Raw genomic sequence first — 24719 nt, forward strand, 5'->3', positions numbered from 1 at the left:
TCCCTTGCTGTTGCCCCCTTTTTCGAACAAATCTGTGATTTCATTGATAGGGACCTCCCAGTGATGAATGTCCCTCAACCAAGGTAGCTGTTCTGTGGCTTGGAATCTTAATCTGCTTGTGTTGGGGTGGAGTGGGGAGATTTACCCAAGGTCACAGTCAGGATTTGAGCCTAGGGCCACCTGATCCTGAGGTTGGCTCTTTATCTGGTCTCTCCCATCCCATGGTTGCAGAGCCAACCATGTCACTTCCACCGTACCAGTGGCCTTGAGGCCACAGAGTCCCCTTACCCCTTTCTCCCTGACACATCCTCTTCAATCCAGGGATGGCGGCCTTCAGGATATCCCACCAAACAACCCCCCCCCCCGCCCCATCTCACTGCGGCCCGCATTTTCTCTGGCCCTCTCCTAGGCCTGAAGAGCTCCTCCTTATTCCTCTTACTGGCTCCCTTTGAGAACCACCGCAAACCTCACCTTCTGCAGGAAACCTTCCCTATCCCCCCCTTAATTCCAGTACCTGCTTCCCTCTCCTAATGATTTCCTATTTATCCTATAAATAGCTTGTTTGTACACAATTGTTTGCATGTTGTCTGAGATCCTTGAGAGCAAGGTCTGTCTTTTGCCTTTTTCAGTATCTTTAGCTCTTAGCACAGTGCTTGACAAATAGTAGGTGCTTAAGAAATGCTTACTTTCCCCAATCTTAAGCCCTTTTTCTTTATTGAGATCTCACTCTTATATCACCTACATTTCCTACTGCATCACTTCCTCTGTGCCCTCCAAGGGAGCCAACTCATAAAAGATAACAACAAAAGGGGGGGGAACCAGCCTTTTTAAAATAAAAATTTATATATATATATATATATATATATATATATATATCACAGATATATACATATAAAAAATAAAAACGTATAACTGAACATTTTAAAATAAATTCCTTCTTTTTGTTCTTGGTTTTCACATCACTTATATTTTCCCCAGCATGCACCACTCCTAACTCTCCTGGACAGCCATCCCTTAGAAGAAAAGATTCTTTTTGAGTTCAAATCCAGCCTCAGACACTTGACACTTACTAGCTGTGTGACTCTGGGCAAGTCACTTAGCCCTCATTGCCCTGTAAAATAAAACAAAAACAAAACAAAGATTCTTTTTAAAAAAGATAAATTTTAGGGGGCAGCTGGGTGATGCAGTGGATAAAGCACTGGCCTTGGATTCAGGAGGACCTGAGGTCAAATCCAGCCTCAGACACTTGACACTTAACTAGCTGTGTGACCCTGGGCAAGTCACTTAACCCTCACTGCCCTGAAAAAGAAAAGAGAAATTTTTAAAATTCAGCAAAAACACACAGAAAAATCTTGAATTATATGCAGCATTCCACACCTGTGCACCCCCACACACACATATCCCTCATGAAGCCCCTTCCTAACAAGCCATCACACTAGCCTGTTTCTCCTGATTTCAAACAGGTCTGGATGAGCAGAAGGGTCTGGTGGTGGGATGTTCTTCAGTAGCTCTAAAACTCCAGCAGCCTATTAAGCTGCAGAGACTAGGCCAGGGCATTCCTGGGGCCTTCCCTTCCCTGGTGGGCAGAAAGGTCTTTTCCATTTGTGTCCTGTCCCCTCAGCGCAGAGACCCGCATTGAGCTTAGAGGCTTCTAGCTCAAGGTAGGCCTTGGCATGAGGCAGGCAGGGGCCAGGGAAAGGCACGTTTTTATGCCCCACCCAGCCGCCAATGCCTTGCCCTTCAAAGTTCTGTCCATGGATACAGGGACACACATGGAGGCTTCCAAACCAAGAAGGCTTGGGTTCAAGTCCAGCCTGACACCTCCTGGCTGTGTGACTGGACCTCTCTGAGCTGGAAGAATTCTCTGAAACTAAAGGTGCCGAGAGGGTACCTACCTGTACCGGTGGAGAGAGTGTGTCCACTTGGGAGTTCCTGATGAACCAAAGAAATCACAAGAAGCCTTCATCCGTATGAACTCAGGTCTGTTCCCATCACCTCCACTGAGGTCATAGATTTAGATGCCCAACTCCTTCATTTTACAGATGAGGAAACTGAGGCATGGAGGTTAAACGACTTGCCCAGGGTCACACGGTAAGTGTCTCAGGTGGGAATGTACACTGCTTAAGGGCAGTTGTGTCCCCGGGGCTTGGCTCGTAGTATATACTTAAATGCTTGTGGATGGATTGAATGGAAAGCTCTCTGAACTTGGCATCACAAGGCCTGGGTTCTAGTCTAGTGATTGTCCCATCTCATGTGCAGTGTGACCCTGGCTGAGCTGCTTTCCCTCTCTGAGCCTGAGAGGGATGATAATCCTTGGACCTCAGAGGGTCCTCTTCAGGAAAGCTGAAGGGCTCTTTGCTGCAGGCTCACCTTGAGCTAGATTGGCAGGTGAGCCAGAATCCCTGCTTTGGATCATAAAGGGCCCCTTCCTTGGAGTCCAACATGCTCATTTCATGGAGGAAACTGACTACCATTTAGGGCAAGTGACTTACCCAAGGCCACACACATCAGTAAGGGAACTCAGGCAGATGAATGAAAATTATCTATGCTTCCTTGGAAGGACAATTATGAAAGTTTCGGAAATGAAATGAAACATTATTTTTTTTCTCCAAATCATCTTTAATATTCTCTTCAATAATTTTTTTGCCTCATATACCAGATAAATCATCTAAATAAATAGATGAGGTACAGTCTTTTACTGATATCAGTACAAAAATAAACCACATTCTGAGTCCATCGGAACCCCCCCTGCCCTGCCCCCCCACCCCAGTCTGACCAGCTCCCGGCCGGCCCTCCCTCACCTGCAACAGGCCCGAGTACCTGGACGGACCTTGCCCCTGGCCCTGGCCCCAGCCCCTCCCTCCCCTCCCCTCCCCAATACATTCATTTGTCTGTACAAAGCTATAAGCTCATTCTGTGCAAAGAAAGCTTTCCCAGGCTGAGACTGGGGAGCTGGGGGTGATAGGAGCTGAAGGGGCTCCATCAGCCCTCAACCTGCCCCAAGAAAAAAACCCCAACCTCGTCCATCCCTGGAGCAGGAGGGGAAGGAAATTGGCCACCGTTAGAAATATTATTAAAAGTAATGCCCCAAAACAGGCTGGGATGAGGCCTGGCCGCCCACCCAGGGTATGCGATGTTTGCTCCTTGTCCCTTTAATGTGAAAAAGAAAAAAGCTAAGTACCAGCCCTGGATTGTAACATTCAAAAGTTAGTGTGCTGGGGGCAAGGAGAGGCAAGGAGAGAAGGCTGCTCACCCTGGAACTGGGGGCACTGGGCTAACTCTAGCAGGCCTGGGAGTGCCCACAGCAATCTGCCTGCTCCTTGGCCATCTTGCACACCCCGGCCTGCTCTACCGGGCCCTTCCATGGAATGCCCAGTCAGGAGAGGAGGGGAGCCCTGGACACCACCCTCTCCAGGCTGGGAGCCGGTAGCCTGAATCTCAGCTTGGCCTCCTTCTGGGCGGATCCTGACCCCGCAGTCTCTGTCTCTCTCCCCTTCCTCAGCCAAGCAGAGCTCCCAGCAAGCTGGTGGAGTCTCTGGGGAGAGGGTCCCCAGGGGAATCCAGTGACCCTCACTTCAACAAGGGCAGAGGGTGATGGGGGTCAGGCTGGGGACTGAGGGCCCTTGCAAAGAGCCCTCTGCTAGCCACAGGAGTGAATCACAGGGTCTAATTGGGCTGGCAGGGCCCTCCAAGGCCAGAGGCAGCCCCCTCACTTTACAAAGCAGAAAACTGAGGGCCAGTGGTTTGCTACGATTACAAAAGTCCTAAGTGACAGGGCAGGCCTTCAAAGCCAGGTTCCCTGATTCCCAGCTGGGATGAGCTGGGCCTTTGGCCAGGGGAATCCCCTCAAGCAGAGGCAGTGAGGGTCAGACCTCAGATGGGCTGTGAGACCATAAGCAAAACCCTCGGCCTCTGGGAAGGTGGAGGGAACCTGGGGGAGCTGGGAAGGAGGACTGGACCTTCAAGTGCTGATCCAGAGGCTTGTTTATTGCAGACATCAAGGTAGTCACCCCCCCCCCCAATATATACTTGAAATTTACAATGATCTCTTTGAAAGGGCCCACAGAGCAGAAAGGAGGTTGAGGCAGACACCCTCTGAGTCTTTCTCTGGGGCCTCAAAGAGAAGGGCATTGCAGCAGTCAGAAAGGTAGGGGTGTGTGGGTGTGTGTGTGTGTGTGTGTGTGTGTGTGTGTGTGTGTGTGTGTGTGTGTGTGTGTGTGTGTGTGTGTGTGTGTGTGTGTGAGAGAGAGAGAGAGAGAGAGAGAGAGAGAGAGAGAGAGAGAGAGAGAGAGAGAGAGAGAGAGAGAGAGAGAGAGAGAGAAAAGACAAAAGGCCACAGCCTAGGGCAGCTATTTCCCAAGGCCCTCTGAATACCCCAGCCTCTGTCCCATCATCCTTTTGCCACATTTGGCAGCTGCTTGTGGACCTCCCTACTGGTCTTAGAACCTCACCTTCCATTGGGGCCTGAGATTGTGGCCTCCTTGCCAACCCCTGTGCCAGTCCAGGAAAGAGACTCCAAGAGAAGATGGGGTGGGAAGGAGGCTGTGGCAAGCAGGGCATTAGGAGGGGGATCAGCTCCTTCTGCCTCATGCTACCATCCCTGATGCCAGCTCAGTGAGGGTGGGGCCCCACCCTCTAGACCCTGCTTATACCTAACTCCATTTCCCCAAATCTACCTAGTCCATCGTTCCCCTCCACCCATGTTCCCATAGCAGCTTGGCCTAGGTATTTGACCTCAGTGTCCCACCCTGCTTCTTGGGATGTCATCACCAAGACTGGCTGGCGAGACACCCACTCTAATCCTGCCTCAGCTGAGCTTAAGGGGTCTGTCCCAGGGCCAGGTGACTCCATAAGCCTCTCCCTGGGTCTGCCCAAAGCATGCCCTTGCACATGGACACAGGAAAGTCAGTAGTCTTGGATGGGAGAGGGGAAGGCCGCTAGCTCCCCTCCCTGTAACTCCTGTCAAGACCCCCTGTGGCCCCAAGCTCATGCCCTGCTGTGCCAGGGGTGAGCTGAGGATAGGTCATCCTGGCAGTGATAGGAGAGGAGAGGAAAGGAGAGGAGAAGAGAGGAGAGGAGCGGCCTCCTGCTGATGAGGCTGGCTTCCCCTTTAACTCACTGGCCAGAAAGGGGGAGGGGGAGGGGATCTGGGGGTGGCCCTTCCCCATCATCTGGTCTGAAGCAGATGGGCAGTCAGGATGTCCAGCCTTCTCATTTTACAGATGGGGAAAACGGAGACCCAGAGGAGGACAGGGGACTTGTTCAAGGTCACAAGGCTTATAAGAGGCAGGCTAAGGATGCAAACTCAGGATTGCTTCCTTTAAACCTAGTGTTCTTTCTACTACCCCACAACTGAGAAGGGATTTTGTATGTGAATGCTTTGTATTTGTGTATAAGTAAATCAAAGCTTTTGTTGTTGTCTTAGGTTGGGGGTGCAGACCTAAAATAAGTCAAGAGACCTTGGGTAAGTCATCCATTTTTTCAAGGTCTCTGGTCTGCCCCCCTCCCTCTATCTTCTGGGACCAGCTCACCCTCCAGGGTAGAGGGGGTGATGATAGGAAGCATGTGAACCAACCTTGTAAAGGTTGAAGGCCAAGACCTGGGATAAAAGAGCCTGTAATTGGAAGGAGACAGGCTGGGTCCTCAGCAGCAACAGCTGGAGGCCTCCCTGATCCTTCCCCCCAAAAAGAGAAAGGGGAGTGTCTGTGGGTAGGGGGAGGGCGGAGAACAAACTGGATGCTTTCTTGAAAATATCTTTGGTTTGGAAAAGTCGGGAAGGAAGGAAGCAGAGCCAGAGAGGGAAGGATGCCCTCTCTTCTCTCCATCAGACTGTAAGATCCCTGAGAGCAGGGCTTCTCTCATCTCAGCTTGACCTTCTGTCCAGTGCCTGCCCATCACAGCTTCCCTAAGTGTCCCAGCCTGAACCAGGGGATGGCGGGCACCCCACACCCCAGCATCTCAGGGGGGAGGCCGTTACTCGGAGACCCCCCCAAGGACAGAAAACTCACTACCTTGCAAGCTAGCCTCAAGTCTACTTTAGGAACGCTCTTGTCAGGAAGGTGGTTGGGCCCTGGAGAAGGGTGGAAGACAGCTATGCCTAGGAGAACTGACCATTCTCCTTGCCTCCTTCCTTCCCAGTAGAGGAAGGGAACGAGGCTACCCTGAGAATGGGGAGACCCCTTGGGGATGGCTGAAGCTCCCATCCACTCTGTCATAGAACCAGCCCTTTCTCTGCTGACTTCAACATTATCCCCGTGTTAGAGAGTTTGGGGGAGAGTCCAAGAGGGTTCAGAGGGACTGTAAACATCACCTGAGTCAGAGATCCCGAAAAGGAAGAGTCACTTGGAAGGATCCCTTCCTCCAAACGGGGGTCAGGCCCCACAAGCTGCCTGAGACCAAATCCCTGAGGCTCAGCCTCGGGTGGGGGGTGCCTTTTGAATCTGTCTCCATTTATCACTGACTCCCCCATATCCAGGGGCCTGTGGGCTGACCTTCCCTTGATGGCAAGTGGGGGATTTGAGGGGGCTTGGCCCCAGCACTGAAGGGACCCTGGGAATCACCCACTCCAACTGTCTCATTTTACAGATGGGAAAACTGAAGTCCAAGAGGGCAGGAGACCTGTTCAAGGTCATAAAAAGCAAAGATTGGAACCCGGGATTGCTGCCTCTAAACTCTACAACTGAGAATGGAGTGTGTGTGTGTGTGTGTGTTGTTGTTGTTGTTGTTGTCTTGGGGTAGAGGTCCTGACCTAAATAAGCCATGAGACCTTGGGCAAGTCACTCATCTTCTCAAGGTCTCAAGTTTCTCTCAACAGGGGTGGAGGGTGGGGAAAGATGGGGGGTCAGGGAAGGGCTCACAATGAAAGGCACTGCACCTGAGCTATGAGGTCAGATTTAGCGAGAAGGGACCATAGAGGTTGTCCACCCCTACTCCTCCACTTCAGAGATGAGAACACTGAGGCCGGTGCCTTTTCATCCTGCCATTAAGTCAGCAATGGTGGATGTCCTTAAAGTGAGGCCCACCTGGATATGTGTTGGGGATCTTCCACAGAAACCTCCGACTCTCTCCTATACACAGGCGGCTCTACTTCTTACTGGCATCGAGATCTGGAGCAAACCTGTCCCCATCTATGGACCTCGATTTCCTCATCTGTAAAATGGGCCCACTTTTGGCCCCTCAAACGCCAGGCAGCCAGGACAATTGTGTGTATCTTGAGCTGGGGATTTAAAGGGATTTTTTTCCTCTCCTAGAATACAGGCCCAAAGGGAAGATGAATTATTCACCTGGAGGCCCCAGGGGGAACAAGCAGGCCAGGCAGGTGCCACCTCCCAGCCCAGAGGATCCTGGCTTCACGCCCAGCTGCTCTGCAGGGTGTGGCGTGTACACAGGTGTGTGCTTACAGGGCTGGGAGGGGGGCTGGCAGGCTTTGGGGTGCTTGGAGGCCTTTGGAGGCAAGCTCTTGGATTCTCTGTGATCACCCTGAAGCTCCTAAAGATCTCAATGAGAGCATAGGGATTATGGGAGCTCATGTCTCCCTGGTTTTTGCTAGCGGGCTCTGCTAGCTTCACTTGCAGCCCACTGCCCCCTGCCCCCAGTCCTCCTCAAGCTTCTCCCCACCTTTGTTATCTCTGCCCTCCCTGTCAGCCCTATGAAAGGAGCCTGTGTTAGTGCAACTTCCTTGTTCTCTCCAACAACTCTGGCATGGAAAATCTGAAACAAGTGGGAAAGGGGAAAAAAGCTCACTGGAGCTCACTGAAAGTGGAGCTGGAGGGCCCCCAAGGGACCCCTCTGGGGTCCCATCGCAGAGGAGTAAACCAAGGCCTAAGGAGGCAGTGCAAGGAGTAAGCCTCAGAGGTGAGATTTGAATCCAAGGCTTCTGACTCCAAGGCTGGACCCGAATTCAAAGTCCTGCCTCTGCCAGTTCAGTCCTTTTTTTGAGGCCTCACTGTCCCCATCTATAAAATAGGGGGAAAATGTATTATACAAATGTGTGTGTGTGCTTGTGTGCTAGGACTGGGGAGAGCAGATCTATAAAAGGCAGCGGGCTGAAGACCTGGCCTTACAGTAAGGAAGACATGGGTTCAGGTCTGGCCTCGGACATGGGCGCTAGCTGGGCGGGACAGTCCTTGTGTTGGCACCTCTGGAGGCTCTCTGAGACTACACGTTTATCAGTTTCAGAGGAGGTGCCAATCTGGTACACAAGAGGGAGTTTCCATACTAGGAGTTCCTCCCCCCTCCCCAATGCATGTGGATCACAGAACTGGATTTTTTTTTTAAACCAAATCCTTCCTTACAGCATAAACACTAGAAGAATCCTACTTCTGGAGTGGAAGTAGATAAATGCCCCATTCCCACTAAGCTGTTTGCACCTGGGCAGGAAAGGAGGGAGGTTTTGTTTTTGTTTTTTGTTGGGTTTTTTTTTGGGGGGGGGGCTCTCATCTGCATGGATGAATGGGAAGCTCCCATTTCTTCCTTCCAGGCATCAGATCCTCTGGCCGCCTACCCCTGCACAGGTCCCAGAAATTGGCCCGAGGGCCTCTGGGATAGGCCTAACTAAGAGCATGGATAAACTACAGCAAACTCTGGCAAACCAACCTCAGTCCTGGAGCCCCAGGCTGGGGCAGGCCCTTTGACCCCCCCCCCATCCTTTGCCTTGTCCCTCCTCTTCCCTGCCTGGGCTTCCCCGACCTGAGTCATTCAGCTCAGGCAAGGTCAATGCCAGCCACCACCTGAGAAATAGACAAGAATCCCCCCAGATCGGCCCATTCCTGCCCACCCCCCACCCCCAGCAAACTTCTGTAGACATCACTGTCCCAGGATGGAAGGCGGACTGGAGAGTGGGGAGCATCTCTCTTCAGTTCTCCCTCTTGTTCTCTTGGTTTTTTAGGAGTTTGTCATTTTAAATAAAGTCCTTGCACTGCCCTCCTCCCACACCACTTATGGCCTGAGCCCCAAACCCACAGAAAACCGTTTAAAGAGGGGTCAGAATGGAGAGGTTCAGCACTGCCCGCTCCGGTCCCGGAAGAAGCCTTCAGCGGCCTGTGCTTCCCGAAAGGTGACAGTGATGGAGTTGGCTGTGATATCAGTCACCGTCACTTCAGAAGGGGGGTGCGCGGGGATCCAGGGAGGGCCCCCTTCAGACAGGTCACCACCTACCACAGCCAAGGAGGAGAGACAGAGACAGATGGGGGAGAGCTTCATTGGATCGATGGCATGGCAGGGGAGGAGAGGGCAGGGGAGGGCAGGGGAAGGATCGGATGTACCCCCCCTCCTCACCTCATTTTACAAATGAGGACGCTGAGACCCATAGAGACCAGGGGACTAGACTGAAATCACATAGCTTAGTAAGGAGCAGTGATCTGGGGTTCTATGGTTCTGAATCCATCGTTCATGCTCCAAGACCCCACTACCGGATGCAGAGAGGTATAATTTAGAAGCTGGGGCTGGGGGAAGGAGAGAGATCACACCTCCCACCTGCTTGTCTCTTGCATCAGACAGAACACCTTGGAGGGTAAGATGCGTGAGGTGGGGGTGGGGAGGGATCTTGCTTGTTTGTTGGGGCAATAGAAGTGGTTTGGGGGAGAGGACTCGTTTATGGAGCTGTCTTACTCCTGAGACAAGCTAACAAACCCTCCCCACGTAGACCTGAAAATGATGATAAGGGATGGAACAGAGCCTGAAGCTGGAACTCGGGATAGCTAGAGCTGGGTCCCCTAACTCAGACTGGGAACAATTCCCTTCTACTCTGTGGGCCTCAGTTTCCTCCTCTGAAAAAGGAGGAGTATTAAGCCCTGCTGCAAAGGAGCATGTTGGGGGAGGGAACAAAAGGACAAAATGGATAGGGAAGAGCTCAGCAACAAAGATGGGATTGTTGGTGCTTTTAGACAGAGGAGACGATGGGGGCTGACCAGGCATAGGGAGGCAAGAAGAGCTGACTTCAGGGTCAGCTAAGTGGCAAGCATACCATCCTAGCAAGCGCTCCAAACCCTGGTTATTATTAATAACGATGTTGGGGGGATCTAGGATTTCATCGAGAGTTTCTGGTGGGGAAATGCCCTTCACCAATGCAGATCTGCACCTGCTCTCCCACTACAGTCTTAGAGAGCTGCCTGGGAGGGCTGAGGAATTCAGTGACTTGCCCAGGGTCACATGGCCAAAAGGTGGGGCCTGAAGCCAGGTCTTCTGACTCTGAGGTTGCTGTCTATCCATTACCTCACAGGCATCTTGCTGACCTCAGAGGCTGCCTTGTCCAACAAGAATTCCTTCTAAAGCATATGGGACCAGAGGCTATCTGCTCCACTTGAAGACCTCCCATGACAGAGAGCTCACTACTTCCTGAGGCAGCAGGCTGCTCTGGACAACTCTGATCAATAGAGAACTTTCCTTGAATATGACCTGAGTGCTGACTTTCTCCCAGTCTCCAAGGCTAAGCCCTCTTCCAAAGGAGAGCCTATGACAATCTTGAGCTATCACGGACCCCTGAGGCCTCTCCTCCACAGGCTAACTGCCCTCAGCTCCCCCAACACAGCCATGAATTGGTGGGGAAGGGTTGCATTGCCTTGGCGGCCTCCTCTGGGCACTGCCCAGGCAAGGGTGGGCATTTCAAGGCCCAACGTCTGGGGCGAAGGTTGCCATCTTTACTGGTCTCTTTCCTACTAGACCCAAGGTATGTGACTGGGCCAGGGAGGTAGTGCAGGGGGCAGAGATGGCTGGATTTGTGACAGAAAGACCCAAGGTTGAATTCAGGCTCTGCCAGCCACTCCCTGCCCCTCTGATCCTCCCCTTCTCTCCAGGTCTCAGTTTCCTCGAGTTTACAAAGAGAGGCTTGGACTAGGGGATCCTTAATGTCTCTTCTGGCTCTAGAGTAGTGAACAGAGCCCAAGAAAACCTGGGTTCAAATCCTAACTCAGACACTCAGTAGTAGCTATGCAACCTTGGGCAAGTCGCTTCATTGCCCTGGGCTTCAGTTTCCTCAGGGATAAAATGGGGGCAGGGCTTACCCTCTTTGCCAGAGTGCTGCTCAGCAGGGGTAGTGGTGGCCATGGCCTCGTCCCACTCGCCGGTGTCCTGCATGGCCTCTTGGGCAGCGGGATCCTCCAGAAAAGCCTCTCTAAGCTGGCCACGGCCCTCCAGGCGGGGCGGGAACTTCTTTCGGGACAGCCGCAGGTACTTCTGGGCCTTGCTCTGCTTCCTGAGCGGGAAGGGCAGGGTGGGTACGCCGCTGCTGCTCTTCTCTTCCAGCTGTGCTGGGCCCGCCCTACCCACCCCGTCGGGGGCGCCGCTGCCGCCGCCACCGCCGCCAAACTGGCGGGCCAGGGAGAAGCAGAGTTTCTCCTTCCCCTTCACCTGGTGGGCACTGCGCAAATCCATGCTGTACAGCCTCTGCAGGTCAGGGGTGGGGGACCGGCGTGGGGAGCAGGGGAGAAGAGGGAAGGGGGTCAAGGAGCTGGCAAGGATGGCCCCAGCTGGGGGCGGCCGCTCTCTCTGCAAACTCTCCCCTGTCTCTTTACCTGGGCAAGCTTGCCACCTGGGACCCTCTGCCTCCCTGATGCTCCCCACGTTCCATGATAACCTTCTCCCTCCCCATCGGGCCAGCCTTTCCCAGTTCAGGTTCTACCCCGCCCTAAAGCCCAGGTGGACAGAGAGGGGGCAGAGTGGAAAGGGCATTTAATGCCTTCACCAAGGGCAGGGACTGTCTGGGTTTTTGTCTTTGAACGTCGGTGCCTGGCACGTGGTAAGCATTTAATAAATGAATATTGGCTTAGAATGGGTCGATTTGGAGTTGGGGGACCTGGGTTCAAATATCTACTTTGCCACTATCTTTGTGACTTTGGACAAGTCCCTTCACTGCTTAGGGTCCTAGACCTGCAGGATTCCTTCCAACTCCAAATCGAGGGTCTGAATCTTGGGGTTGAATTCCAGCTCTGCTGCTCCCAAACTGTGCGACCCAGAGCCAGGGGCTTAATCTCTCTTGACCTCGGTTTGCTTCTCTGTAAAATGAAGGGGTTGGGCACAAAGATCACCCCACTCCAGATCCTAAGAAGCTTCCCCATTAGATTGAAGATCCCATTCAGGTGGAGCTTCTGCATACAGTAAGTATATAATTATTGTCTGGTGAATGAGCAAAGCTTCTGCACACAGTAAGTACATTATTATTATCTGGCGAATGAAAAAAAAGCTTCTGCACACAGTAGGTACGTAATTATTGTCTGGTGAATGAAGAAAGCCTTCCCAGCCCCCAGCAACACTCAGAATACACTGCCAGAAACTGGAAGCCCCTATAGGACAGGACATAAATGACTATTCTTGCTTCCTCTCTCATACTGGGCACATTACTGTGCCCTACTGTGTGCTCCCCAGACTAGCTGGTATTTATTTATCTTGTGTATGCATCCATCTCATCTACCTCCACAGAATGTTAAGTTACTTAAAGGCAGGAACTACGTCATGTCTTGGCTCTGTATCCCCAGCGCTTCACACAGAACCTGGTATGGCAGGAGGGGTTTGTTCATGGACAGCTTGACTAGAAATAATTGGAATTTGGGGATCTCTCGGTAGTCTGGACAAAAAAAGCCTCTTTGGGACATCCCTGGCAGCCAAAGCTGCCTATCTTGCTTGAGTAGTGCTGTCACTGTTGGAAAGTCTTTCTGATATCTGCCTAAATCTGCTTCCCTCTACCATTCCCGTCACATCTACCTCCTGGGCCCAGTTCTTTCTATGGGGACAAAACAGAAGAAGCCTAGCCATAGATTCAGGAGCTGGAATGGGACCTCACAAGCCAAGTAGCCCTCCTTCCCTCTTTCTTTCCATCCCTCCCTCCTTCCTTTATCTTTCCTTCTTTTTATTCCTCTTCTTTCTTCCTTCATCCTGCTTTCCTACCTCTCTCCTTTTCTTTCTTCCCTTCTTTCCTGCTTCCTTTCCTTTTTCTTCCTCCCTCCTTCCTTTCATTTTTCCTTCCCCTTCCTTCCTCCTTCCCTCCCTTCTCTTTTTCTCCTTCCTCCCTCCCTCTTTTCCTTCCTCTCTTCTTTCTTTCTTCTTTTCTTCTTCCCCTTCCTTCCTTTCTCCCTCCCTCCCTTCCTTTGTACTGAAAATCTGAAAAGGTGTGCCCTGCGTTTTATTATTGTTTTTGTTGAATAAGCTGGGTGATTTACACCTGCTGCTGTTAGGTATGATCATAGATTTAGAAGTGGAAAGGACTTCAGAGGTCATATAGGCACCCCTCTCTTTCCATTTTACAGCTGATGAAACTGAGTCTCAGGGAAGTGAAGTGATTTGCCTGAGATCATACAGATGGTGAGGAGAAGAGCTAGATTTGAATCCAGGTCCTTGGATTAGAAATCTCTTCCCACTATACCATATTGCCTCTCTCTAAAAAAACCAAAACACCCTTCAGGAAAAAGAAACCCATTCCCTGCCCCCGCCACACACACACACACACACACACACACACACACACACACACACACACACACACACACACACACACAGAGGCTTCTCTTCTTCAGTCTAAACTTCCCTACATTCTTTAACGAATAACTGGAAATGCATAGACTAAAATGACTTAAATAGAAATCTCAGCCCCCAAATGAGATTCCTTTGAAAAGGAAAAAAAAGCCCAAATCCACAGTACAAAATCATCTGCTGCTGCCTGACTTGGATTTTATTTTATTATTATTATTATTTTGCAGGGCAATGAGGGTTAAGTGACTTGCTCAGGATCACAGAGCTAGTAAGTGTCAAGTATCTGAATCCAGGGCCGGTGCTTTATCCACTGCATTACCTACCTGCCCTTGACTTGGATTTTATACAAGTCAGCTTCAGGGTTAGAAGGCAAGCTTGGGCTTGAGGCATCGCTCTGTTCAGGTTTGACTTTAAGTCAGGAGAGACCAGACTTCTAATACTACACATGACAATTTTGAGCTGTGTGACCCTGGGAAAGTCACTTACCTTACTGAGTCTCCATTTCCCCAACTGTAAAATGTAGATAACCACATCTGGAAAGGACAGTCTCCCTCATTAGGTTAATTCAATGGTTCCAATGAGTTCATGTACATAAAATGCTTTGCCATGTCCTATAGCAATATCTATATTGATTATTAACAGATTATTTTACTTGCTATAGGACTGGTCAGTCCCCTGATAAAAAAAAAAAAAATCTTTCACAGCTCCCTGCTGTCTATTGGATAAAATTTAAGCTTCTGATTTTGGCATTCAAGGCTCTTTTGGGTTCTCTATCCTCCCCCCCTCCAGTCATATTTTCTGCTACTCTCTTCCCAGCCACATTTGGTGAGCCTGCTTGCATGCTCACTCTGCCCTTTTTCTCTGTTTTTAAATGTAAATAAAATAATTACACAATGAATGACTTGCTCTGACCGTCCAAGACCTCCCATCTTGATCTCCTCCCCCCCCACCGAGGTGCTACCTGTCCCTTAGGGCCGAGCTCCTCCATGAGGCTGCCCCAACCCCCCACACGGCCATGAGGGAAGGGATTGATCTCTGCTCCTCAGAATCACAAATCTAGAGCCTGAAGGGACTCAACTGACATCCATGGAGGGAAAGGTACTTGTCTAAGATCCTGCCCGTGGTAAGCATCAGATGCTGGATTTGAACCAGGCACCTCAGTGCCTCCTGATGGACTTGAAGTGAGGAGATCAGGACTCGGTTCCTGACTCCGATGTTGACTACCTATGTGTCTTTGGGCTCTCTTGGGGCCTCGGTTTCCTCATAAATCCTGACTCAGCTGTATTTCTCCTCTGTATTTATCACGCTCGATTTTGTCTCCCACACAGGCATTGTGTCCATGGCTTATCTGCTGTAGCAGACTATAAGCTTCGGGAGGGCAGGCACTGGACCCTTGAGGACCATCCTGAGCACTGGGGAGAAAATCCCCAAATCCAACATCTCTGCCAGCAGGGTCCTTCCATTTTATCACTGAGAGGAGAAAGTGGAGGTGCCTCTGGCCACTCTAAAAATGTGTTGCCACTGACCAATGACCAGTTACGGCGGTGGGGGGGGACCATCAACCCCCCCACCCCCAAGTCAAGTTTTAAAACTCGAATAGAAAAACTGAGGGCTGATTTTGTGCCCAGCCGGTGAGGCCAATCACAAAAAGCTGTGAACAGGGCACAGCGGGGGTAGAGGAGGGGACCAGGCTAGGGGTGGGGGGGCACACGACACTATAATCCTGTAGAAGGATTGGGTGAAGGACCTTGGGGCGTTTTGGCTGGAGAAGACAAGGCTCGGGGGCACACAACAGACAGCCGCCAGTGGGTATCTGAAGGATTAGCCTCAGTCAGCTTGGCCCCAGGGGGCAGAACCAGAAACCATGGGTGGAAGTTATGAGGAAGGAAACTTCTGTTCAATGTCGGGACACATTTCCTAACCAAACAGCCGTCCCAAAGTAGAAAGGGCCTGCTGGTCAGGGGGTGTAGAAGGGAATTCTTCTGAAAGGCTTAGGTGCCACCCAGCTGTGAGCGTGGGTGTAGGGTCCTCAGGGGAGGCCAAGAGACAGGCCAGCAGGTGGGAGGGCACATGAGGGGATCTTTGCTGGGTCCCCAAGGAAGCTGCTGGTCCTTTCTCCCTTCCTCCAGCTGCCGTCTTTAGTTGGGGGTGGGGGGGGGGGGGGGGGGGGGGGGGGGCGGGGCAGAGAGGAGGGTGGAGATTCTGTGCATCTGAGATTCTCCAGTCCCTTCATGGATTACAGAAGCCCAGATCCAGAGCTGGAAGGGGCCTGGAGGCTCCTTGACACCAGCCTGATCCTTTGGCAGATGAAGAAACTGTGGCTCAGCAAAGTGGGGATTCAAACTTCAAGTCCCGAAACCACTGAACCACACTGCCTCCGCAGAGTAATTCAACCAAGCTTCTGGAAGGCCCTTCCCTGGGCACCTCAAGACCATGTGCCTGGCCTCAAGGAGCTTATGAACAAGCGGGGCAACTGAGGCCCAGAGTAATGAAGGCCTAGGACACATCCAGACCCAGAGCACAAAGAATCCGGGTACAGAGCATGGTTTCCATGCCTGGTGCCCCCGCCCAGGAAATCAAGTTCCTCATCGATCACCCCAGCTAGACCACTAATTTCTCCTTCCATAGAGCACCATGCCCATTTTATAGATGAGAACACTGAGGCCCATGGCTAGTGCCCCGAGGCAAGATTTGAACCCAGATCTCCTGGCTCCAGGAGTCTAACATTTTCTCCCCTGAACTGGTTTAAGCACGCGGGAGATCAGAATTTGAATGCTAATGTTTGTTATTTCATCCTTGTCAGGTGGTCCAGAATACCATGGATTTAGAGCTGGAAGGAACCTCTGGGGTCCTCTGACCCCCTTCATTTTACAGATGGGGAAACTGAGGCCTACAGAGAGAAGTGACTTGCCCACTCTTTTTTTTTTGTGGGGCAATGGGGGTTAAGTGACTTGCCCAGGGTCACACAGCTAGTAAGTGTCAAGTGTCCGAGGCCAGATTTGAACTCAGGTACTCCTGAATCCAGGGCCGGTGCTTTATCCACTGCGCCATCTAGCTGCCCCTGACTTGCCCACTCTTGAACTACGACTAACATCCCACCAGATATCGGACCATTCTTCTGCCCACCAAGTCTACGTCCTATTCCTCCCAAGTCCTGCTCAGTTAGAAAACAGAGTATCTTCTGCCAAAGTAATCCCGACCAACACCCACCCCTCTGCTTGGAAACTCCCAATGGTTCCTGTAGCCAAGAGGATAAGTTTGTAGCTCCTGATCCCGGCATTTGATGCCCACACCAACCTTAGTTCCCATTACTTCCCCTTCACATCGGCCTGGCTCCTGCCCTCCCTGCTCTCCACAGACGGCATGCCTGGGATGCCATCCCATCCCCTCTCCTTGGTTGCCTTTTTGATGCTGTGGTGGTGATAAGCACCTTATCCCAGAATTCCTGGACATGCTGCTGAGGGAGACCTTTGGGGCTCTCCACCCCTCCCACGTGGGCTAGTCTGCAGGGCTGAGGGGAGACCACGGGGGCCCCATCCATCCAACCAGTGCCCGAGGCCAGAGTTGGGGGAGAGAGGGCAGGGGCCCGAGGTTACCTGCAGCAGCAGCCGTTTGGCCTTCGGGCCTCTTTTCCTATACCCGGATGCACGATCTTTCTCCTCCCTGGGGGGGGCATGAGGCAGATGAAGGGAGAAAATGAAAAACCAATGACGGATGTGGCAAGGACATTTGGCCGTGTCCCTCAGACCCTTGGGCTGACTCCACGGGGCAGAAACAATGCCGGGGAAGGGTCTCAGAGCTAGAACTGGACGGCCTAAGAGTTCCTAGCATCCAGCCGCCTTCCTTTTATAGAAAGTGAAACTGAGGCAGGGGTGGGGGTGGAGCGCCACACCCAATGACCAACGGCAGAACTGGGACTAAAACAGCGCTCAGGCGCCACCCCAAGGGCTTCTCCATCTGGGATGTCTCACTGTCCTAGGACCCAGCACCAGGGTAGCCTTCACGGGGTGGGGGTGGGGGTGGGGTCTTAGAAAACCAGAGGTGGCCCTCACTTTAGGGAGAGCCCAGAAAAGCTGTATCTAAATGCGATACTTGTCAATTACATTCTTCTAGCGCCCCACGGGAGTGAGCTGACGTCACACAGTTACACTGTTCTAGGACTGAGGGAAGGGGAAGAGAGCTGGACATGGGCTCTCTGTAAGTGAAAACGGGAAAATGGCAGCTTTGAAAGGTAGTGAGCTCCCCATTACCGGAGGTCTCCAAACAAAAGCCTAGATGACCACTTTGGGGCCATGTTGTTGGATCGTTCTTGTTCATTCACCAAGCGGTCAGTAACCACCTACTATGTGCCTGGTCCCAGGGGCACAAAGGGCAAATAGCAAGCAGTTCCTAGCCTCAAGGACCTTCTAGTCTGTTGAGCTGGGCTACATCCCCTCTAGAGTCCCAGCACAGAGCTTCTGGGACTCTTCGGGTGAATCTGTATAGAAACTTTCTTTTTCTCTCTTCTCTTTCCCTCCCTCCTCTTTTTTCCCCTCCCTCCCCTCTCTTCTTCTCTCTTTCTTTTCCTCCTCCACTCCCTCCCCTTCCCTTTCCTCTCTCCTTCCCTCTTGTCTATCCCTCCCTCCTTCTCTTTCCCCCCTCATTCTTTTCCCCCCTCTTCCTTCTTTCTCTCTCCCGCCCCTCTTTTCTCTCTTTCTCTCCATCCTTTTTCCCTCCCTCTTTTTTCCCTTCCTTTCTTTTTCTCTCCCTTCCCTCTCTTCTCTTTCTCTCACTTCTCTTCTTTCTCTTTCCCTCTATCCTCTCTTTTTCTTTTTCCCTTCCCTCTTTTTTCCCCTTTTCCTTTCTTTTTCCTCTCCCTCCTCTCTCTTCTCTTTTCCTCCCTTCTTCTTTCTCTTTCTTTTCCTCCTCCACCTCCTTCCCCTTCCCTTTCTCTCTCCTTCCTTCCCTCTTCTCTCTCCCTCCCTCCTTCCCTCTTCTCTCTCCCTCCCTCCCTCTGTCTCTCTTTCCCCCTGCCTCCCCAATTTATCAGTTTTAAGAAATCCAGACTCTGCCTAAATTGGTTTTGCCTGAAGCTGCGGGAGGACACAGCCAGCCGGTTGGCCGCTGCCCACTGCCTGTGGGGAACTTGTGATCGTGACCAGTCAGTGCAGCCAGAGAGCCCAGACAGAGCATGGTGTCCCCTCCTTGTGATAATGGAGAACAGACCCGGCCCTCCTGCAGGCTGGGACCTCTCAGCCAGGATGAACAAGGAGCCAACAGAGCCCCCGGGAAGGGGCGAGTCCGCAACTGTACAACAGTCGCCTGGCAGCTGTTTGAGTAGCTCGAATGGAGTGGAAATTAGAAGGCCCTGGATGGGGGACTGAAGGGAAATGGAGGGAAGGGGCCCAGTAGGGGGACTTGGAACATTCTGTCCTGGTCAGGCACAGACCAGCCCTACACAGAGTCCTGGGTTCTAGTCCCAGATCTGTAAGGACTCACAAGATGACCTTAGAAAGTAAATCCACCTCCTGGGTCTGAGTTTTCTAAAATGGTCAGAACGAACACAAATATCTGAGCTAGAAAAATACCTTTGAGATTCCCTCTCACTCTCATAAGTACCTAGACAGGGTTTGGAGTTGGAGCAGATTAGATGGTCTGAGGTCCCTTCCAGCTCTAGGTGGAGGATCCTTTTAACAGAGAGGTGGGGGACTATTGGTGCAGAATGTCACATACCCCAATCAGTGCTGCTGCTGTTGTTTGCTGTATAACTGTTTTTGTTTGTTACAAGGGTAAGCTCAAAGAGTCCAAACTCCTATGGGTTGGGGGTGGGGGCAGTCTAAGAATAGCTCTGAAACAGAAACTTAAAAACAAAAGAACGGGGCAGCTAGATGGCACAGTGGATAGAGCACCGGCCCTGAATTCAGGAGTACCTGAGTTCAAATATGGCCTCAGACACTTAACACTTACTAGCTGTGTGACCCTGGGCAAGTCACTTAACCCCAATTGCCTCACTAAAAAACCAAAAAAAAACCCCCAAAAAAACAAAACAAAAAAAAAAACAACAAAAGAAGCCCAAAACTTTGGATTCCAAGGACCTGAGTTCAAGTCTTGACTCAGCTACATACTACTTGTGGGACTTCAGGCAAGTCGGAGACTTTGGAGGCCTCAGTTTCCTACTCAGTAAAATGGACTGGGGGCAGCTAGGTGGCGCAGTGGAGAAAGTACCAGCCCTGGATTCAGGAGGACCTAAGTTCAAATCCAGCCTCAGACATTTGACACTTACTAGTTGTGTGACCCTGGACAAGTCACTTAACCCTCACTGCTCCGCAAAAAAACAAAAAACAAAAACAAAAAAGCCAGACTGACCTATGTTCCCCAATTCTAGGATCTTACCAAGCATGAATCTCAGAAGACCTAGGTTCTAATCCCACCTCAGATACTTACTAGCTATGTGACCGTTGCCAAGTCACATGACTTCTCTAGGCCTCAGTTTCCTCTTCTGTCACAATAAAGGAGTTAGATCAGTCAGGCTCCAGATCTGTGCTCTATGACCTTGCATAAACCATTTAGCTAATCTGAACCTCAATTTCTGACCCATAAAATGGGGATAATAACTCCTGACATCCCCAACCTCTCATGAATCTTGTGAATCAAGATAAAGACAGGCGCGCACAGCACTCTGGGAGCAGCTCTGAAGCTGGACAGAAAGGATGGTTTCTGAAGGGTGGGGAGGAGTGGGGTGTCCTCTCCCAGGCCTTGGTGGGGGTCTGCCCAAGCCCATGAAATTGGGTGTGGCCAGCCCAAGGTCAAGATTCAAGGGCCTGGTGATCCAGCGGGGCTCCCGGTGAGCCTGTGAAGGCGGATGGCTTCTGGGCCACAGAAGAAGGGATCTGAGCTGCCGTTTGTCAGCCTCAATCTGGGCCCAGCTTAGAAAAAGCCCCGGATGCCAGAAAGCTTAGCCTCCAAAGACTCAGCACGTTCCCAGACAGACATGCCCCAGCTGCAAGCCTGCGGAGAGTCTGCTCCCAGTCCCAGCCCATGGCGGGGGGCGGGGGGGGGGACACAGAGTCCCCCAAGGGGCTGTAGGGCATGGCAGCGGTGATGGAAGCTGCAGAAGTGGCAGAGACCAGGAGAGAACAGCCTCCCCAGCAGCTGCCCCCAGCCCTGGCCCCTCTCTAGGGCCCCTTAGGGTAAACAAGCCGTGTGTACCCCGAGCCCAGCTGGGCCCCCCTGTCAGCACAAGGACGTCCCGGACCCGTCACGTACTCAATGTTCTCGCTGATGCAGGCAAGCTGTGCTGCCTTGTTCCAGCCTGCCCTCTCCTGCACGTTGTGTGTGCGCATCGCGCGGTATGTGTGTGAGCGTGAGGGAGAGTACAAGTGTGTGTCTGTGTATGTAGTGTATATTTTGAATGTAGTGTGTGTCCATCGTGTATGTGAGTGTAAGAGTGATGTGTCTGTGAGTGTGTGTGAGTATATGTATGTGTACAAGAGTGTGTATCTCTGTATGGGAATGTGTATTGTGGATGCAATGTAGTAGGAGAGTGTGTGTGTGTGTGTGTGTGTGGTGTGTGTGTGTGTGTGTGTGTGTGTGTGTGCTGAACCCAGGCTGAAGCCCAGGGTCCATGTTCTCCACACATCCTCTATCAGCAAAGGCCCTTCTTCCCTTTGAGGCTAGGCTCAGTGAATGCTGGGCAGTGGATACAATAGAAAAAAATTCTGGGTTTGAAGGTCAGAGGATCTGGGTTCAAATCCTGGATCTTGCTTGACCTGTCTGGGCCTCAGTTTCCTCCTCTGTAAAGGAAGGGGCTTTGCAAGATGGCTTCTTAAGTCTTTTCCAGGTCTAGACCTAGGATCCTGCCTGTGTGGCCTTAGGCCATTTGCCTCCTCACCCTGGGCCTCAGTTTCTCCATCTGTAAAATGACCTCTAAAGTCTCCCACAGCTCTGATCCTGTATGTAACAGCACAACATATGAGTTAAGCCTCAAAACTTGGTGCCTGCCAATTCCTCCCGTGTGAGTTTGGGCAGATCATCTGAGCCCTCGGGGAACCCTCAATTTCCTCTTCTATAAATAAAAGGTTGGACAAAGTGATCCCTTAGACATATAGTCCCCACTGATCCCAAGACACTGCTTCCTCCAGGAAGTCTTCTTTGATGTGCCACCTGGGAGTGACCTCCTCCTCAGATTTCTCCTGGGCCATTGCTTGCACCTGGAGTGTGTTACTGCCGGGTCACTTGGATGGGGACTCAGAAGAGCCTTAATACCTGTTTTAAAATCGAGCTGAATCAAGGGCATCTGCTGAGTCAAGTCCAAGCCAGAAATCAGAAACGACTCTTCACAAAAAGAGACAGACCTGGGGATGGTTCATCACCTCTCGGATGCCCTAGGTTTGTTGTTGTTGTTGTTGGGTTTTTTGGGTAGTTTGGGGGGTTTTTCTGTGGGGCAATGAGGGTTAAGTGACTTGCCCCAGGGTCACACAGCTAGAAAGTGTCAAGTGTCTGAGGCCAGATTTGAACTCAGGTCCTCCTGAATCCAGGGCCAGTGCTTTATCCCACTGCGCCACCTAGCCGTTCCCCCTGTTGTTGTTTTTAATGGACTATCAACAACTTGGCAGAGAGCCTAGAGACAGGGTGGAGGGGATCCAGAAAGAGTCGCTGCCTTGAAAATCTGGCCCAACATATTCTGTAATCACTATGACCAAGCTTGGACCCAAAGAGTGGAAGAGAAAATATCCCTTCTTCCCTTCTTTGCAGAGGCAGGGGTCTATGGATTTGGAACATGGCATACGTCACTCAAATGATGTCTTGGCTAGTTTCCCTGAGCTACTTTCCCCCTCCTCGTTGACTTTTGTATCCTTCGTCATTGGGGATGGTTATCCAAGGACAGAAGAATAATTTAGAAATAAAAGGTGACATAAAACCAAAAGATACAAATTAAAATAATATAAAAAATGAGGAAAATGAGTTAGAAATGGAAATTAAAGACTCCTATAAACTACAAATCAATGGAATGTAAGATTTGATTTATACCCCATTTTCTGGACCATCTGCTGCAGATGAAGCCCTCCTGAGAACATCTGGGTAACATCTGTCTGCCCTCTTGGCCTCTGTATTGTGCATGTGTGTGTGATTGTGTGTGATGTGTGCGTGTGTATGAGTGAATGAGTAAATATGTGTATGTGAGAGCATGAGAGAGTATGTGTGTATGAATGTGTTGCATGTCTGTGAGTGTCTATGTGTGTGTATGTATGTAAGAGTATGAGTAAGTATACATGAGTGTGTATGTGTGTTTGTGTATATTTGTAAGAGTAAGAGTATGTGAATGTGTGTGTGTGTGTGTGTGTGTGTGTGTGTGTAGCCAGCCTCCACACTGTACTATCTTCCTTTCCTATTCTCCCTCCAGTTCCTCTTCCAACACAGTGGGATGGAAGAGAATGAAACTTTGCTTCAAATGAAAGGCCAAGATGAAGACACCTTGGAAAAAAGAGTCATTTGGCAGGTTCCTTGCAGGAAATCAAGGCACAGGAACAGTGAGTGTCTAGACAAGGGCAACCTAACAGGTCACAAAAGGGAACTGTGGAAGTCTACCCACAGAGAACACTCCCCATGACCATAAGCTCCTCGTGGGCAGAGACTGTCTCACTTTTGGTCTTGTAGCCCCAGTGATTGTAACGCTATCGTAAATGCCTGTGATAACATTATTTGGGCTAGAAGGTCTCTCAGAGGTCACTCAATACTAACTACTCTTTTACAAAAGGGGAAACTGAGGTTCAGGGAAATGGGGACTTGGCCACAGTCCATGGTGGGTCAGGCCAGAACCAGGACTTTGGATACAAGGACTCTCCCCTTTTCTCCTGTGGTGTCCTGGCCACTTAGCTACAAGAAGGGTCCATGGCTGCCCATGTCATGAAAGTGATGGAGAAAACTGACTTTCAGTAGCATATAGGAGGGAGGTCTCATCTCCCTTGCTGGAGCTCTTCAAGCAAAATTTGGATGTCAGAGAGGGATTCATGCCCCATGAGATGTCCAGGATGATTCCCAAGGTCCCTGCCGACCTTGGGTTATAAGCCTGGGACTTCAGCTCCCTGAACCTCCTCGGTTTTCCCCTTCTGTACAACAGAATAGGGCAGGTCTTAGGATACTAGCTTTTGAATTGAGAGAGAACCTTAGGGACGATTGAACTCCCTCCTTCCTTTTACAGAGAGGAAACTGAGACCCAAAAAAGTTAAGGAACTTGCCCAGGTAGAAGTAACAGAGTTTTTGTTTTTTGTTTTTGTTTTTTTGCTGGGCAGTGGAGATTAAGTGCCTTGCCCAGGGTCACAACAGCTAGTATGTGTCAAGTGTCTGAGGCCAGATTTGAACTCAGGCACTCCTGAATGCAGGGCCGGTGCTTTATTATCCACTGCCCCACCTAGCTTCCCCTTGAAAGTAACAGAGTTTTAAAAGAGTTGAACCTAGGTTCTCTGACTCTAAATTCAACACTCTCTCATAGCTTTAACCATTCTGTGCTCTGGGCAGCTAGGTGGCAGAGTGGATAGAGCACCGGCCCTGGATTCAGGAGACCTGAGTTCAAATCCAGCCTCAGACCCTTGATACTTACTAGCTGTGTGACCCTGGGCAAGTCATTTAACCCCCATTGCCTCACCAAAAAACCCCCCCGAAACCAACCCATTCTGTGCTCTGTGATCTAGCTCGGGACTTAGTTTCTAAGTTCTGTCCCAATGCAGGACAATTGTGCCCTCCAAGTCCCCTCCAGCTCTGACAACCTGTGCGTCTGTGAGGCACCTTAGAGGTGAAGTAGCCCAACCATTTTACACACGAAAAGACTGCGGCCTAAGGAGGAAGCAGCCAGTGGAAGTCACGCATCTAGACGAAACTAGAACCTGAGTCTTATCACTTAGAGCGGTGCTTCTTGCCTCTAAAGATCACAATATTCTAGGGACTATTTTGACCACAATTGGAACTAAAAAAACCCCAACTGTTATTTTTATATCACTTTCCCCTGCAGGGAAACGGAGGCACAGGGACCCTAGTTGTCTGGATCAATGCAACATAATGGGTCAGGGATCTGGGAAATGCCACCCACAGGGATCACCTCTAATTCGATGGTTGTAAGCTGCGTGAGGGCAGGGATTTTCTCGGGTTCAGCTAGAACCTGAACTCAGGTCTTCTGACTCCCAGGCAAGTGTTCATTCCCCTACAGGGGTTGGTAGTGAGTGATCTCTCACTCATAGAAGAACGTCCCTCACTTAGGTCTTATAGGGTAAACTGAGGCAAAT

General features: G+C 50.9%; 1 protein-coding gene across 1 annotated transcript in view; it reads right to left on the minus strand.

Moving 5' to 3' along the window:
* Positions 1-2871: 2871 nt before the first annotated feature.
* Positions 2872-24719, minus strand: part of CBX7 (chromobox 7) — a 34659-nt gene continuing 12811 nt past the window's right edge. Inside the window, exons 4-6 of the mRNA XM_043966761.1 lie at positions 17058-17124; positions 11001-11382; positions 2872-9152 (exon numbers count right to left, since the gene is read on the minus strand). Of these exons, the coding sequence (XP_043822696.1) occupies positions 8998-9152; positions 11001-11382; positions 17058-17124 (604 nt within the window). The 3' untranslated portion in view covers positions 2872-8997. The remainder of the gene's footprint in view (positions 9153-11000; positions 11383-17057; positions 17125-24719) is intronic.

The sequence above is a fragment of the Dromiciops gliroides genome, chromosome 5 (genome assembly GCF_019393635.1).
Source record: "Dromiciops gliroides isolate mDroGli1 chromosome 5, mDroGli1.pri, whole genome shotgun sequence".
Classification (NCBI taxonomy): Eukaryota; Metazoa; Chordata; class Mammalia; order Microbiotheria; family Microbiotheriidae; genus Dromiciops; species Dromiciops gliroides.